Below are 17,900 nucleotides of genomic sequence, written 5' to 3'. Positions count from 1 at the left end.
GGACCCTCTATTCATCCAGTCTTAGGAGTCGCCTAGATTTTAGCATGGAAGATCTGGGACTGGGACAATGACTGTTGCAGGATCATGATTTAATGTATTATTATGTATTATGTATGATTTAGTATTATTGTGTGTTAGAACCTTTTTGAGGTAGAAATTACCTAAGGGTAGGCAATGTTTTCCAATTCCGTCATTGTAGGGCCTGTTATTTGTCTTGTATTAATATTCCTAAAAAAATGATCTGATCTGAAGAGGAAATGTTCCATTTAGTATTCTGCACCTGTTTAAATGTTCTTATGATTACTGTAGATGGGAATGTGAGTATTGGCAGGTTAACATTCAATCAGGACATCTAAAGTCTTTGGACATGCCTTGTCCAAAGAAGTTTTGGACTTCCCATACACTACATTAAAAAATGTTTATTACTAGTGTGTCCCTGTTCCAGGGATTTTCTCACATGCTGGTGAGTGACCACACAGAAAGTGAATTGAAATTCCCTTAGCTGGGGAATGAAAACTTGACAAAGGTTCTAACCCTTCCACACACAAACTGAAAAAAAAATGTTTCTAGCTAAAATTCTACTTCAATATTTCCAAAGACTTTAGAAGATGTCCTGATTGAATGTTAACCTGCCAATACTCACATTCCCATTTACATTGCCTTGCAAAAGTATTCACCCCCATTTGCTTTTTACCTATTTTGTTACATTACAGCCTTTAGTTCAATGTTTTTTTTTAATCTGAATTATATGTGATGGATCAGAACACAACAGTCTAAGTTTGTGAAGTAAAATTAGAAAAATATATACATAAAACTAGTTTTCAGGGGGCGTGGCCTGGACATGGCTGAGTGAGGACGCTTTTGCTTCGAGCTCCCGTCCTCCTCCTGAACACCGGAGCCTACCATGCTCTAACCTACTAACTTTGATCGAGGCATGCCAGCTAAGAAGCGGAGAACGGGGGGAAGGATCGGACAAGTGAGACTGCGGGACTCAGGAGGCTCCCTTGACCAATTTCTGCGGCGATCCCAGACCCCCCCGCTGCATCTACAATGGCGGACCCGCGTGGAGTGGGCGGGGCTGATCGGCGGAGTCAGCCGGCGTCTCCAGCGGCCTCCGTGGAGTCGGATTCTCTTACTGATATCCCCCCTGCTTTGCAATCGGGATCGGGAGCCCCGCGGGCGGGCTCCCTGGAGCCCGAGGGTATGACCGAGATGTGGGCGCTTCTCAGGGCTCTCCCCACAAAGACTGACATAGAGTCCCTCATCGGCCGCCTCGAGACACAGCACTGCAAGGACATGCAGGAAGTGCGAGAGGAACTGGGCTCAGTGACTGTTAGGCTGGCGGCGGGGGAGGCCACTGCAGCAGACCTAGAGACCAGAGTCAGCGCGCTGGAACGCCTGCAAGATGCCCATATCGACGCCGCGACGATGCTCCAGCTGCACCAGGAAGAGATGGAGGACAGGAGCAGGCGGAACAACCTCCGTCTGCGTGGTCTTCCAGAAGCGACCGGACCGGAGGACCTCGCGGCCTCTGCCACTGCTATCTTCCGCGCACTCCCGGGTGATCCCCTACCCCCGACCCTGGAATTCGATCGGATACACCGTGCGCTAGGTCCGAAGTCACAGGATTCCAGCAGACCGAGAGATGTCATTTGCCGCCTCCACCACTACTCGCATAAGGAATTGATTATTCGCAGAGCATGGGAGGCGGGAGAGACGGATTTTGACGGCGCAACGGTCAAGGTTCTTCCTGATGTATCTAGAGCCACTCTACAGAGGAGAGCCGTGCTCCGTCCGGTGCTAGAAGAGGCCCGCCGGAGAGGTGCTACCTACCGCTGGGGATATCCGCTGTCGGTTATATTCCGGAGGGATCAAAGGTCGTTTCATCTCCGGACGCCGCGGGACCTGCCAGCTTTATTCGCCTTTCTGGACATTGAGCCCATCAGAGTGCAGAACTGGCTGGCGTTTCTGCCTCCATTGGGGGGGCATTCAGGCTCGCACCCTACGCGGGGAGGCATCCAGCCGAGATCTCAGAGGCAGCGCCGGAGGTCGCGGGCGGCTACTCCGGAGGGGACACGTGAGTTGTGAGGGATTCTCCCTCTAGGTTGCGGACCGGACCCTCGCTACGGGTGTTAGCCTTGCCAGGATAGTGCTCGGTCCCCCTTGAGCCCAGTCTACTTTTCCCACAGATGGTTTCATTTATACCGGCATGGATGCATTGGAGTCCTGACTATGTTTGATTGCTGGGGGGGGGGGGTGGGGGCTGGCTCCAGACTTTCCTCAACACTTTTTCTTAGATGGCAGGGTGATACCACTATCTACGGATAGCTGCCCGTCACGAGAGGGCGGGGTGCCGTGGATCGCCCCTGCCCCATCCGCCCCCCGCTCCGCCTCCCTGGAGGACCGGGGCCCCTGGGGGGGAGCCCCTCTCCCCTTGTGCTCTGTGGATTGCCTCGTGGGGCCCCCCCCTGACCGTGGGATGTTGCCCCCTCACTGCCTCCGGCGCCTTGGAGGGACTGTCGGGCTGCGTCCAACTGAGGTGACATTCCGGATACTGGACCTGCTGATGTACTATGGGGGTTGCCCCGACTTTGTGTCTGTTCATGCGGGGTGCCGGGGGTGCGGGTTCCCCCTCTCTTGCCTTGGGGGGGGGGCGGCCCTCCTGGGGTGGTGGGGGGGGCATTTTTGGTCCCCCTCCTCCTTCCGGGTGGGGTGGCTGCCCCCCCCCCCGGCTGGTGGGGGACGGGGATGTTTTGGCTGGGGTGTTCCCCTGGTTAACTGATTGTTACTGATACATGCCTAATGTTATATTGATTTCCTCTATGTTTTGCCTCTGTTTTTTATGGATTTCTGTTGGGTTCTGATTCCGCATATTTATAACCCTGAATGTACCTGATACTGCTCTATATATGACTGGGGGGGATTGGTCGCCAGGCAGTAAGCCCAGCTGAGCGGGGTGGTGAGTGCAGATGCGGGTGCGTTGCGCCTGGTACCTGCCACGCCGCTGCAAATTATCCCCCCCCGTGCCTGCTGAGAGACCGAGAGGGGACTTCTCGGTTGCTGGAACGGGGGATTTTTCACTGTGGGGCTAGAGGTGGGAAATTTGCGGTGGTCCTCCATGTTTTCTGATGACATAGACCCGGTTGGTCTCGGCTGTGTGACCCCTGGGATGGGGGGGCATGGTCGGTTGTTTCTGGGGCGGAGTGGGCGGCTCCTGCCGTTTGCCTTCCCTCCTCCCCCTGCCACCCCGTTTTGGGGTCGGGGGGATGGGATGGGGGGGGCTTGCGGATACTGACGGCCCATGCCCATACATCTCCAAGGGCTCCGGGAGGTCGGGGGGGGCGGGGGCTCCCCTCCTTGGCTGTTCCAGGTCGCTTCCCCACTTAGGCCGGCACGCTCTCTGCCTTTTCTGGTAGAGACTTGCCAAACAAGCATCTGGCTTGTCTTTAGTTTCTAACCTTCCCTTATCCCCCGTTGTTCAGACCTTCCCTTCCAACCCCTTCCCCCCCCCCCCCCTTTTTTTTTTTTTTTCTTCCCTCTCTGGTTGAGGATGGACAGCCTAACTCTATACTCCTTGAATGCGAAAGGTCTTAACACTCCAGAGAAACGCCGTATGTTGATGCACGACTTGAAAAGAGCAAAAGTTGATATCGCCTATATCCAGGAAACTCACTTTAAAGAGGATAGGTTGCCAGTTCTTAAGAACAGATTCTTTCCTTTGACATACCACTCCACTAATAAGACGAAATCCCGGGGAGCCTCCATCCTCATCTCCTGTAAAGTGCCCTGGACTCTTACGGATTCTAGGATAGACCCGGAAGGGCGTTATGTCTTTCTTAAAGGTCTAGTGGGAGATGTGCGGTTGACGCTAGCGAATGTCTATGCCCCAAACGAAGGCCAGGACGCGTTTGTGCGACGTGTTTTGACTAAATTGACTGACTTTCAGGAGGGCCAACTGTTACTGGGGGGGGACTGGAACATGCCTCTGGCCCCTCACGTGGACACTTCGGCGGGTTCGTCCTCCTTACCTATTAGTGCCCGTAAACGTATCACCAAGTGTCTCCATGAGTCACAACTGGTAGATATCTGGCGCTTACAACACCCGGGTGAACGGGACTATACGTTCTATTCCCCTCCCCATAGAATATACACGAGAATAGATTTTTTTCTAATACCCCATAGACAACTGCATGCGGTTCAGGCCTCCTCTATAGGTCAAAGGACATGGTCGGACCATGCCCCCACTATATTGACCTACAAGCTGTCCGCCGATTCATCACGGAGGGCACGCTTCTGGCGTCTTAATGAAAGTTTGTTACAGAAACCGGAGATACTGGAAGAGGTGAATAGGGAACTTACTTTCTATTTTCAGACAAACACAACGGCTGACTCCTCTCCGGGGGCGGTATGGGAAGCACACAAAACAGTTATTCGAGGTGTTCTGATTAAACACGGTTCGCGCATTAAGAAGGCAACCGGGAAACAATTGGACTCGCTCCTGGCCAAACTCCAGGTTTTGGAGCTGCAACACAAAGCCTCCCTGGATCCATCCGTGGAGGCTGAACTTTCCTCTCTTAGGAGCCAGGTTAATGACCTCCTTGGCTACAAGGCCAAGGCAGCGTTACAAAAATGCAGATTGGTAGCCTATGAATCCGGAAATAAGTGCGGACGTATTCTGGCGCGGGCGGTCAAGGACATTAAGACGCGGACCTATGTCCCCCAAATTAGGTCGGCGGCGAATGTGAATGTCGGCCTCCCGCATCAGATAGCGGATGAATTCAAAACCTTTTACCATACCCTCTACAACCTACCATCCCCACCGGGAGGACGACCTCTGATGGAGGCGTATGTAGCTTCCAGCCAGATCCCTACATTATCACCTGACGGCGTAGCCGAGTTAGAAGCCCCAATAACTTCGGAAGAGTTGGAGTTGGCGCTTAAAACGGCTAAACCCGGGAGGGCTCCTGGACCGGATGGCTTTACTCTCCCGTACTATAAGACCCTATTCCCCACCCTTAGCTCCCATATGGTGACCTTTTTTAATGACATAGGGAACACAGCCACCCTCGCCACCGATACCACTCGAGCCCATATCGCGGTCATTCCTAAGGAGGGCAAGGACCCCATGGCCTGTAGTAGCTACAGACCGATCTCGTTGTTGAACACTGACCTTAAATTATTCACCAAAATATTAGCAACCCGATTGGCCGGACACTTACAATCCCTAGTCCATTTAGATCAGGTGGGGTTCATCCCTACTAGGGAGGCCAGAGACAGCACAACTAAAGTATTGAATTTGATCCACATCGCGAACCAGACTCAGACCCCTTCCGTTTTCTTAAATACAGACGCAGAAAAAGCCTTTGATAGGGTTAACTGGGAGTATATGTTCACTGTCCTCCGCCATATAGGCTTAGGTGAGAAAATGACTAGGTGGATAGCCCAATTATATGCTGCCCCAACGGCACAAATTAAGGTGAATGGGATCCTGTCGGAACCCTTGCCAATTACAAATGGAACCAGGCAGGGCTGCCCGTTGTCACCCCTCCTTTTTGCCCTCTCCTTAGAACCCTTTCTATGTAAAGTTAGGAATAACCCCGATATCCGCGGCATTGTCGCGGGTGATGCCCAGTTCAAGGTCTCTGCATATGCGGACGACCTGCTGTTTTCCCTCTCCAATCCAGTGATATCCCTACCAAATCTCCTCAGGGAATTCGAGGAATACGGGCAGATCTCCAATCTAAAAATTAACTACACTAAATCGGAGGCCATGGGGGTAGCACTGCCGCAAGCGACCATACGGGGGCTCCGTTCCAGCTTTAATTTTAAATGGACATCCACGGCTCTGTCATACCTAGGGACCTTTATCCCTGCAAACCTAAATCATATTTTTAAACTTAACTTCCCTCCCCTGCTGGCCAGAACCGAGACCCTATTAGAATCCTGGAGTAAGGGCCTTCACTCCTGGTTTGGCAGGTGTAATCTTCTTAAGATGTGCATCTTGCCCAAATTTTTATATTTGCTGCAAGCACTTCCTATTTCGGTCCCTACGATGTTTTTTAGACAGGTACATGCTCTGTTCACCGGCTTTATTTGGGCACATAGAAAACCGAGACTAGCCCGGACTTTACTCTCCATGCCCAAACTCTATGGCGGCCTCGCCGTTCCGGATGTCAAGAAATACTATCAAGCGGTTCATCTCGGTAGAATTATAGACTGGTGCCGACACCAAGATCTGAAGCTGTGGATACGTCTGGAACAGGCCCAGACGCAGGTGCCACTACGGGGAGCTGCCTGGTGTTATAAGCATCTCCCAGCCCATATGAAGAGGCATCCCCTGATGGGGACGACCCTCCGGGTGGGATCACAGCTATACTCAAAAGAGTCACTGTCCACACCTACTTCTCCGCTATATCCTATTATAGGGAACCCGCAATTCTCTCCAGGGCTAGACACCCAACTTTTGCAGGCCATGTCCAGTAGACAGTGCACACAAGCACGACACTTCCGGGCGCATGGGGACTGGCCGTCCATAGAGACGCTCTGTAACACATCGGGACCCTATAAACTAGCCTTTTGGACCGCGGTCCAACTTAGACACTTTCTTAGGGCTCTCCAGAACCCCCTGCGATTTGACGAATCGTTGACCGACTTTGAGGAATACTGCTCTGGTACCGGGGTGCTTCCGCGAACACTGTCCACAATGTACAACCTTCTTATCACACCCGTGGACGACGCCCATTTGACCTTCCTGACAAAATGGGAGGGGGAACTGAACTGTAAATTTACTCCGAGCCAGACTCAAAGTATTCTAACATTGGCCCTAAAGTCTACCATCTGCACGAACATACAGGAAACTAACTATAAACTCCTAACGAGATGGTACTTAACCCCTCAGGCTCTACACTCCTTCTATCCGAGCGTCTCTGCGCTTTGTTGGAGATGTGGACAAGAGCAGGGCACGTTGTTACATATATTTTGGTCATGTTCGAAGTTGTCTCATTTTTGGTCCACGGTCAGGACCGTGATTCAAAAGTTTACGGAATACAATGTCCCCAATGACCCGGCTTTCTTCCTACTGCACGTAAATACCATGTCCGCTAAAAGATACAAAAAATCCATCCTATGTCACCTAGTAAATGCTGCTAGAGCATGTATACCACTCCAATGGAAAAGCCAGACCCCTCCATCGGTGGCGTCCTGGATTCGTAGGGTGGAGGACGTTAGTAAATTGGAAGACCTGGTGCTTACGGGGAGGCAACAGCAGGAAAAATTTAGGAAAACATGGGCACTCTGGCACCAGTTCATATTCTCATCCGAAGGAGTATCCTTAAGGACCGTGTAATATGGTCAGCGTTATAGACTACGTATGGGTCGGGGCAGTCCTGATTCAACCAGAATTTCTCCCCCCCCCCCTCTCTCCCCCTTTTTTTTTTTTTCTCTTCCCCCCCCTCCCTCCCTTTCCCTCATCATCTCCCCTTCAATGTCCCTTTCCCCCATTCCCGATGGCCTCTCCCCTCTGGCACTGGGTTTTTGCCGGGGTACTGAGATTCTGACGAGGGCAAGAGATGAGGGAACTGAACGGACTTAGGCTCTTGGATACACTTCTGGCTTCGTAATGGAGATTTTATGCTTGGATAAGCGGTAATCACCAGATGGCAGATTGAATTCGGTCTTCCATAGAGCTATGATTAGTATGCCATGTAAGTGTGTACTGTATACCTACCTTCCTCTTGCTTTCGGTAATATATTTAATATGTATTTCCCTTTCCCTCCCCTCCCCCTTTGTGTATCCCATTTCTATGTTATATGTTATGTCCATGCCCATGTTGGGCATTGTTTGAAATTAATAAAAATTTATATTTGAAAAAAAACAAAAAAAAAACAAAAAAAAAAAAAAACTAGTTTTCAGAAATAAAAAACTGATAATTGGCATGTGCGTATGTATTCACCCCCTTTGAAACCCATAAAAAGCTCTGGTACAACCAATTATCTTCAGAAGTCACATAATTAGTGCAATGACATCCACCTGTGTGCAATATAAGTATCACATGATCTGTCATTACATATACACCTTTTTTGAAAGGCCCCAGAGGCTGCAACAGCTAAGCAAGAGGCACCACTAAGCAAACACTGCCATGAAGACCAAGGAACTCTCCAAACAAGTAATGGAAAATGTTGTTAAGAAGTACAAGTCAGGGTTAGGTTATAGAAAATATCCAAATTTTTGATGATCCCTAGGAGCACCATCAAATCTATCATAACCAAATGGAAAGAACATGGCAAACCTGCCAAGGCCGCACACCAAAACTCATGGACCAGGCAAGGAGGGCATTAATCAGAGAGGCGGAACAGAGACCTAATGTAACCCTGGAGGATCTGCAGATTTCCACAGCAGAGACTGGAGTATCTGTACATAGGACGACCATAAGCCGTACGCTCCATAGACTTGGGCTTTATGGCAGAGTGGCCAGAAGAAAGCCATTACTTTCAGCAAAAAACAAAATGGCACGTTTTGAGTTTGCGAAAAGGCATGTGGGAGACTCCCAAAATGTATGGAGGAAGGTCCTCTGGTCTGATGAAACAAAAATTTAACTTTTTGGCCATCAAAGAAAATGCTATGTCTGGGGCAAATCCAACACATCACATCTACCACTGAACAGCATCCCCACAGTGAAACATGGTGGTGGCAGCATCATGCGCTGAGGATGTTTTTCAGTAGTCGGGACTGGGAAACTGGTCAGAGTTGAGGGAAAGATGGATGGTGCTAAATACAGGGATATTCTTGAGCAAAACCTGTACCAATCTGTGTGTGTTTTGAGGCTAGGACGGAGGTTCACTTTCCAGCAGGACAAGTACCCCAAACACACTGCTAAAGCAACACTTGAGTGTTTTAAGGGGAAACATGTAAATGTGTCAGAATGGCCTAACCAAAGCCCAGACCTCAATCCAATAGAAAATATGTGGTCAGACTTAAAAATTGCTGTTCACAGGAGGAAACCATCCAACTTGAAGGAGCTGGAGCAGGTAAGATGTGGCAGGCTCATAGAGACCTATCCAAAGCGACTTGGAGCTGTGATGGCCGCAAAAGGTGGCTCTACAAAGTTTTTACTTTAGGGGGGTGAATAGTTATGCACATTGACTTTTTCAGTTATTTTGTCCTATTTGCTGTTTGCTTCACAATAAAAAAACAAAAAAAATCTCAATCTTCAAAGTTGTGGGCATGTTCTAAATTAAATGATGCAAATCCTCAAACAATCCATGTTAATTCCAGGTTGTGAGGCAACAAAACACGAAAAATGCTAAGGGGGTGAATACTTTGCAAGGCACTGTAAGTTCATATGAGGTGTTTATGAACTATAATCACTTTTGTTGTCGATGGTTATATCAGTTCTTTTCAATCAGAAATATAATAAAGGGAAAATTAATTTACATTTACTACTTTTTCCTCCTCATTAGAGAAGCCTGAAATTGTGAAAACTACAACAGCCCTACCAGCTCCAGAATACCCGTATCCCAAGCCAGGATTTAATTATGATGACTGTAAGTACCATGTTTGATTAAGGATCATGTAATTTGCTGTCACTAATGTGGCAGGACCTATGGATACTCTTCTTAGAAAACCTGTTATTTGACAAGGATCATGTGAAATCTTTGCATTCACGATAGAATGAAGATTTGAAGGAAAAACTCCTATTTAAGAATTTAATTAAATAGTGAATAGCTGTCCCTGCCAAGATATTATAATTCTGTTAAATTGGTCTTGTGGTCTGGGCATCTATGCCAGACAGCACAACTAAGTGCTGAACCTCCACTGCAATTAAGCAGTACTGCCTGGTTCAGGACACAGTACAAGACAGCTGGTTGGACAGCCTTTACAGCACTACTTAGGCCGCGTACACACGCGCGGACTGTTGGCCCAACTTTGTCCGTCCAACAGTTTGAGCGAACAGTCCGCTCAAACTTAGCATGGACGGACATGGCCACACACGACGGACGAACAGTTTGCTGAAACCGTGCGCGATGACGTGAACGGCACGTACGACGGGACGAAAAATACGACGTCCTATACACTGCAATGCAACCTTCCGACGTGGAAATCCTTTCTGAGCATGCGCGAGACTTAGTTGGCCGAACAAGCCTACACACGAGCGAACAGTCCGCTGAAACCTTGTTTCAGCGGACAGTTTTTCGGAATTTCCGTAAGACCTTGTTCGGCCAACTGTCCGCTGAAACTGTCCGCTGAAGCCCCACACACGAGCGGACTGTCCGCCCAAACACTGTTCAGCGGACAAGGTTGGGCGAACAGTCCGCGCGTGTGTACGCGGCCTTACTTTAACAGCCCTAGTGCCAAAGAATACATGCCATTAAACTGCATCACCCTTCAAGGCTTATTTAAAAGCTATGTTACATAGTCAGGTTGAAAAAAGGCACAAGTCCTTCTGGTTCAACCAATAAAAAAAATATCTCCATATACTGAATCCTATACCCACAGTTGTTCAAGAAGAAGGCAAAAAAAACAAAACAATAAACCATGGTCCAATTTGCTCCAGTGGGGGGAAAAAATTCTTCCTGATCTCCCAGAAGGCAAACATTATTCCCTGGATCTTAGAATACAAAAGTGTTGCCACTCCTATAGGACTTATAGGCAACCATATGTAACAGTGCAATGTAAAAATTCATGCTGTTCTTCACTGTCCATAAAAACAAATATGGCTGATACATTGTACAGCATCAACACAACAACGAGTTCTAGCAATACTGGATTACTACACAGTGTAGGTTTCTATATAAGTACATTAGTTGTGTTCATTTGTCAGAAGTTGCCCTATAGCCAGGATGACCCAATGCGTTGTAACTTCTCTTTATATATCTTTTTCAGAGGTAAGGGTATTCCAGTATAGAAAAATCCAGGTGTTTCGCCTCTAGCTCATCTGGGGCCTGGGGGCCCACCTCAATGCACCATGCCAGGTAAATAATGTAGGAGTCCTTCATTATTTATTAGAGAGACACTCCTGCACTATTTACTAGGAGCATTTTATGGTGATTTGAGGATATCCATGTTGAATGATTGCACCTACATTGCTGCCCTAGCAATCTGTTGTTGTTATGTGATCCCTTGTTGCATATGTGGCATCCTTAGTGGGTCCCCAGGGCCTGGGAGAGCTTGAGGCAAAGCCCCTGGATTTCTTTTTTAAAATATTGGCTGATGTCTTGGTTGGTACATTAGAGATACTGGCATACTCTTGACATGACATGAGTGCACAATCACATTAAAATGTGCCCATCCACCCTTAGGAAGCAGTTCAGCAGTTTCCCTTTTGACTTTTGAAGGTATCGCTAACACCATATAGCCCAGATCAGGTCTACCCCACCACAGAGTTTGAGTGCCTATGGGCTGATAAGGATCCCATTCCTCATATAATCTTGGTTCTTTATAAGCTACTTGCTTTGGCTGCCCCTAGCCCCGAGCCGCTATACATTAGATAGTGGAGGCATGATCTCCAGTGCGAGTTTACTGATGAGCAACTGCACCATCTGTACTGGTTGACAAACTTCAGTTCAGTGGATAGCAAGACTCAAGAAAATAGCTACAAGCTGTTGTTGAGATGGTACCGTGTGCCTGCAAACCTTGCCAGGATTTACCCACCACATTCAGACTTGTGATGGAGAGGATGTGGCCAAAGAGGTACATTTCTCCATAGTGGTGGGACTGTCCTGTGATATAGAATTTTTGGTCCACTGTTCATAAACACATAATGGATCTCCTGTTTTTGGCAAAGCACTTCTTGCTCCACATCCCAACCATCCCCCTCTCCCATTATAAACGTAGTGCTCTCCCTCACCTTCTCAATGCTGAGTAAGCCCTGGTTTCCTCTAGTTTGGAATTTGCACTGTTGGCCCTGGTGGATCCTACATTTAGACTTGTCCAAAACTTGTCCAGGTGCACCACAATCTAAATCTTGAGTTATTTCCCCCCTTTTTTCTTTTATACCAGCCAGAGAACCAGGTGTAATTGTCGAATTTGGCAATTCAGCAGTGTTTTAGAGTCCTATATGTCCCAACCATTTTTTTGTATGTTATATAATATGGTATTTTTCCTTTTTTTTTTTATATATTTTGCTCAGTTATGGCTAGATGTCTTCTTAGACCTTATTTGAGTCAACGATCAGTTTCGCTCGTGCCATAGGGCGGTTAACTTCTTGTTCCATCCACTGTCAGGCAGCAGCCCATGGGGGGTGTATAGGCAATGTTCTATGCAGTTTTTGCCCTGGGAGTGTTTGATTCTCACTTTGACACACCTGGTGAGAGGGTGAGGTCCCTCTTAGCTTACACCTGGTTATATGCTCCACTGGTAAACGTTTGACAGCACCTTGGCCATTGTCTGCAATAAATCTGTTTTCTTTTAGTTATTGTTCAAAATATTTCAAATTGGCTCCCCATGCTGGTCTCCTCATGTTCCCTCAATGCCTGAGGGGATTCCCTCCTTCAATTGAAAGTCATGGGAAGATCGGCAGCTTTAATGCTATGGATGTTTGCATTAATACATAAACAAGAGATACAGTATCTGTTATTAATAATGCTGTTTTTTTTTTTGCCCTTTTTTCATGCTTCATGTTTTGTAATGATTAAAATGTAAAATAAAGATTGCATAGAAAAAAAATGTGTCCATCCTGGCAATCGGATTCTGCATCAAAAAGGGTTTGTGAATGCCGCCCCACCTGCTACAGTATACAAGATTCAGGAGTACATCGCAGTCGCAGATAGTGAAAGTGTTATATCACCCCCAATGCATTCTGTCAATACAGTTCATTGTCAGGTGCTCCACAGTGGAGTTATTTGTCACCTATATGTTTTTTGGACACATTTTTTTGAATAGGAATAGAGTGCACAATTCGGAGCACAGTTTTATGGACTTTAGCAAACATGTCTTTTTCACTGTATTCATATTTTTACTGAATATTATAGACCACTGAGAATGTGTTTTTTGATTTATATGATTTTTTTCACTAAGCACAGAAATGTGTTTATATTTATTTATTGATAATTATTGAAATAGGAGGGTATTATATATTTTTATAGTTAGTACTGCTTGATATTATAATCTTTCCTCATAGCTGAGGTCTGAGATTTTGACATGGACTACTCTATCACCAATAACAATTTATGCAATAGGGGAGACTGACTGAGAATCTTTTGTAGCAACAGCACTGCAAACATATGTTCTTTTAAATTTAGGCAATCCTGTCAAATTAAAATGACAACAAAACTCATTGTTAAAGGTTTACATTAGGAGTCATAGTGATGATATTTATAGGGTGACTTCACTTTGGATGGCAAAAAAACTTTTAATTTACTTTGTAATTAGTATGTAGTGCCTTTGCCCTCTCATCTATTTTATGGCTTTTATTATGAAGCTCTTTCTTCAGCTACAGAATAAAACCATAAAATGAGCCTAGGGGCATTTGTACTATTCCACTAAAGTATAGGGGTCAGAGAATAGAGTATTGTTTGATTAGACAGTTGTAATAAAATGGTGTAACATCTTCTGTTTTTCTGTACAGATGATTACACTACATTCCTGAAACCTCCAGAAGAAAAGGAGGAAGAAGAGTGGACAGATGAAGAGAAATACTCATCAAGTAATTATTAGTCATCTTAGTGTACAAACATGTTTTAGACTTATGACCACAATGATCTTGTAGACTTTCAGGTACTATAGCCATGCCACCTGGTCTCATGGGCCTCATCTATGTTTTGAGTGATTTTAGTTCCCATAGTCAAGATACCAAGTCCTAAGTGCTACCAGTATTAGCCCTTGTACACATGGTCGGAGATTCCGACAACCAAATCCGTCGGAATTCGAGTAATCCGAGTAATTCCAACGGATTAATTCCGGAAGAGGTCCGGAAGTGATGTTGCATACACACAGTCGGACTAAGTTGTCGGAAAATCCGATTGTACATAACGTGATGACGTTATTTCGTTACGACGGGACTACGTTCAGGCTAGTAGCCAATAGCTTTGGTCTAGGAATTTGATCATGCGTGGCACTTTGTCCGTCGGAGTAGGCTACACATGATCGGAGTATGTCCGATAGGAGCATTTTGTCGGAAAATTTTACCGGCAAGTTGGAAAACTAGGTCCGTCGGATATTCCGACGGAAACAGTCCGATGCAGACCACACACAGTCGTTATATCCGACAAAACGGTCCGATAGGACACATTCCGTCGGAATCTCTGACCATGTGTACAAGGGCTTACAGATTCTCGGGATTACACTGACCTTCATTTTTCCAGTCAGTCAGAGCTTGGATGCCTCCAAGGGTGGTGATTTGTGGCAATTTAATTGGTCTTAACACTAAGCACAAGTTGCAGTCTCATTCATGACCATATGGTACAGACAGACTGTACAGTTATATTTGTAATCATACAATTCTTAAAGAGACCACTTTAGGAAAACCAAAAGCTGCTAACAAGTATGAAGTGAAGGCAACAAGGGTTGTCTTCACACACCTGAGCCAGCTTTTTGTACCTCCTGGTTTGTCTACGTGCAGGGCCAACACTTCCGTCACACCCCCATCCGCCCCAAACCCTTAACATGGATTATATATTTATTTATTTTTTATAGTAGGGATGGAGCATACCTTATATAAGAATTTTTAATATAATTTTTTTAATGTTATTTGCAGAGAAACCACAAAAACCAACCAGCAGCAAAGAGGAGAGAGAGAGGGAGGAGGAAGAGGAAAGGAAACGGAAAGGTGAGCTGACAGCAAACGGGTATGAGGATACATGTGATGCTGTATGTGATCTAATTTACTACTTAAGTCTCTGGTAAGAGGATGTTACTATCCTAGCTGTAGAGTGCTACAAGAACTTTGTAGATCAAAACCACAAAACCAATTTCATCGTAATGCCTTTAAAGATCTATTTATCAATTTCCTCACTCAAGATTCACACAGCGTTCACTTAATTTACACATTTTCACTTAAGATTCAATTAGAAAAATTCTGAACCATGTGTACAACTTATGTAAATCATGAGTGAAAATATTGATAAATTGACCTTGCACTATTGTGACAACTGTGGCAAGCTTTTAAGGAATAAAGCTATTTGGATAAGCAGATTCAGAGATTTGTTGGCTGTCATTTCTGGACTTTCTGTTGGCTAAACAGCATTACACAGTGAGAGCTGGCCTGCGAGTCAGCATACAAGGACCAGCAAATTTCTTCTCAAGCAACAGACTTGGAATACAGAGCAAGCCCTTGTTTTTCTTTACATATAGCATATTAAATATCATGTATTCAAAATATAACTTTAAGCGGATGTAAAACATACAATCCAAAACTTGGATAGAGGTTTGAGAAAGTTTAGAGCTTCCGTCAGGTTTTTATTGCTGTATGTGTCATTGCTTTGGATATTTACCGTCACTTCCTGCCCCGGTGACACTAACCACTGGAGCAAGAATAGTGAGACAGACAAGATTAGAAATCTACCTGAAGGTGATACAGACAGTAATAAAACTTGAGGAAGTTCTAGCCTTTCCCTGACTTATCAAACATTGTTTTTTGGCTCTGTCCTCCTTGAAGAGGTTTCCTCTAAAAGTTTTGGAGACAAAGGGAAATCTACCCAACATAGACACTGGCAGTGGGTCTTACCATCTTCTTATGACTACAACAAATTGTGAGCTGAAAATGGTGGCATTCTAAGCCCTTGTACACACGGTCGGAGAATCCGTCGGAATGTGTCCTATCGGACCGTGTTGTCGGATAATCCGACTGTGTGTGGTATGCATCGGACTGTTTCCGTCGGAATATCCGTCGGACCAAATTTTCAAACTTGCTGGAAATATTTTCCGACAAACTGGTCCGATAGGACATACTCCGATCATGTGTAGAGAATTCCGATCGGACAAAGTACCACGCATGCTCAGATCAAATTCCTACATCAAAGCTATTGGCTACTAGCCTGAACGTAGTGCCATCGTAACGAAATTACGTCATCACGTTCTGAAAGATCGGATTTTTTGACAACTTTGTCCAACCGTGTGTATGCAACAGTTTCGGACAAGATCCGACGGACAAAATCCGACGGATTTGGTTGTCGAAATGTCCGACCGTGTGTACAAGGGCTTAGAATACCTTTTACCTGGCTTTCTCTGCCTTCAATACTCTCTAAATCACTCATCTAAAACAAATATGCAGATTAGGCAGAAGGAAATCAAAGCTCCAAACCTCCATAATGGTTCCAGGTAAGCAGATAAAAAAATATTGAGGGCAAGCTTGATAACTTTTGACTTTACCTCTAATAGATAAGAAGCCCCCCGATGAGTGGGATTCAGAGGAGGTGGAAGAGGTCCCAAAGGAGAAGAAAAGTGAGTAGAGGTTTCTATATCATGTGGCTGTGTATAATTGTGAAGTTGCTCACTTATCTATAGAGGTATATGGGATACATCTTAATCTTGTTCACAGAGTGCCCACCCATTGGCATGGAGTCCCATCGGATCGAAGATGATCAAATTCTGGCTTCTTCCATGTTGCGCCATGGACTGCACGCTCAGAGAGGTCGGCTTAATATGCAGGTATGGCTTAGTGTCATGTAGAGCCTGATCCAGTTATGTTACTTTAATCGGCTAATTTGTTTCCCCAGTGTACAATAAATGTCACCATTCTTTGTTAAAGTGGAATTTCAAGTTTACTCTTTTACTAGCCAAAGAATATTTAATCTTGGCCAGCTGTTCTTGTGACACACACCTCTGCTAGTCACTCTAGCTCAGCCTTTTTCAACCAGGGTGGCTTGAGGTTTCTTCAGGGGTGCCTTGGCAAAATGCCTAAAAATGTATCAAAATTTGTATACAAGCCAGCAGGTGGATTAAACCTGCCTTTTAGTTACACAAAGCCATGGGTTTTCATTATGCCCCATTATGACTTTCTAGACACTGGCATCCTAACATTCAATGACGTCATCAGTTGATAAGGAGGATGTCTGTTGCCTCCACAACATTCTTGTTTGACTCTCCTGTGCCTCTCTCCCTCAGTAGTGGGGTCACATTAGCTGCAAAAATTGAGGGAGAAGAGAAACATAGGAATATTAGTCAGTGGTCCCCAACCTTTTTGGCACCGGGGACCGGCATTGTGGATGAAAATTGTGGCAAGGCCCGGGGGGTGGGCGCATGGGGGACGATGGCTTTTCGCGGCCAATTTGTCAGGAAATGGCTGGTGTTAGCACTTCATCACAACACCATGGTTAATATGGTGTCAGGATGATTGAAGTGCATCATTTTTATTACTATATTGTAATATAAAATTAAATAGTTCAACTCACCATAATGCAGAATCTGTCACTAGCTACCAGCTTGCCACGTTACCTTTAACCAGATTTCCACATGCCACCAGATGCAGACTGCCACATGCCATCAGATGCAGATTGACACATGCCACAGTCACATGTCACCAGATGCAGATTGCCACAGTTCAATGCCACCAGATTGCCACGTCACCAGATGCAGATTGCCACAGACACATGCCACATGCCACCAGATGCAGATTGCGACAGTCACTTGCCACATGCCACCAGATGCAGATTGCCACAGTCACTTGCCACGTGCCACCAGATGCAGATTGCCACATGTCACCAGCCACATGCCACCAGATGCAGATTGCCACAGTCACTTGCCACATGCCACCAGATGCAGATTGCCACAGTCACTTGCCACGTGCCACCAGATGCAGATTGCCACATGTCACCAGATGCAGATTGCCACATGTCACCAGATACAGATTGCCACAGTCACTTGCCACCAGATGCGCATTGCCACAGACACATGCCACCAGATGCAGATTGCCACAGTCACTTGCCACATGCCACCAGATGCGCATTGCCACAGTCACATGTCA

At 46.1% G+C, this 17,900-nt stretch overlaps 1 protein-coding gene across 3 annotated transcripts in view; it reads left to right on the top strand.

The window, feature by feature from the left end:
• AEBP1 (AE binding protein 1) overlaps window positions 1-17,900 on the top strand; it is a 134,026-nt gene that overhangs the window by 88,968 nt on the left and 27,158 nt on the right. For all 3 annotated transcript variants that reach the window (XM_077469684.1, XM_077469683.1, XM_077469685.1), the window contains exons 7-11: window positions 9,460-9,543; window positions 13,566-13,643; window positions 14,694-14,765; window positions 16,316-16,378; window positions 16,476-16,585. In XM_077469684.1, coding sequence (XP_077325810.1) covers window positions 9,460-9,543; window positions 13,566-13,643; window positions 14,694-14,765; window positions 16,316-16,378; window positions 16,476-16,585 — 407 coding nt within the window. The remainder of the gene's footprint in view (window positions 1-9,459; window positions 9,544-13,565; window positions 13,644-14,693; window positions 14,766-16,315; window positions 16,379-16,475; window positions 16,586-17,900) is intronic.

The sequence above is a fragment of the Lithobates pipiens genome, unplaced genomic scaffold, assembly GCF_037356315.1.
Source record: "Lithobates pipiens isolate NorthernLeopardFrog02 unplaced genomic scaffold, aLitPip1_a1.2 Scaffold_8, whole genome shotgun sequence".
NCBI classification, from domain to species: Eukaryota; Metazoa; Chordata; class Amphibia; order Anura; family Ranidae; genus Lithobates; species Lithobates pipiens.
This window is presented reverse-complemented; position numbering and strand designations above follow the sequence as displayed.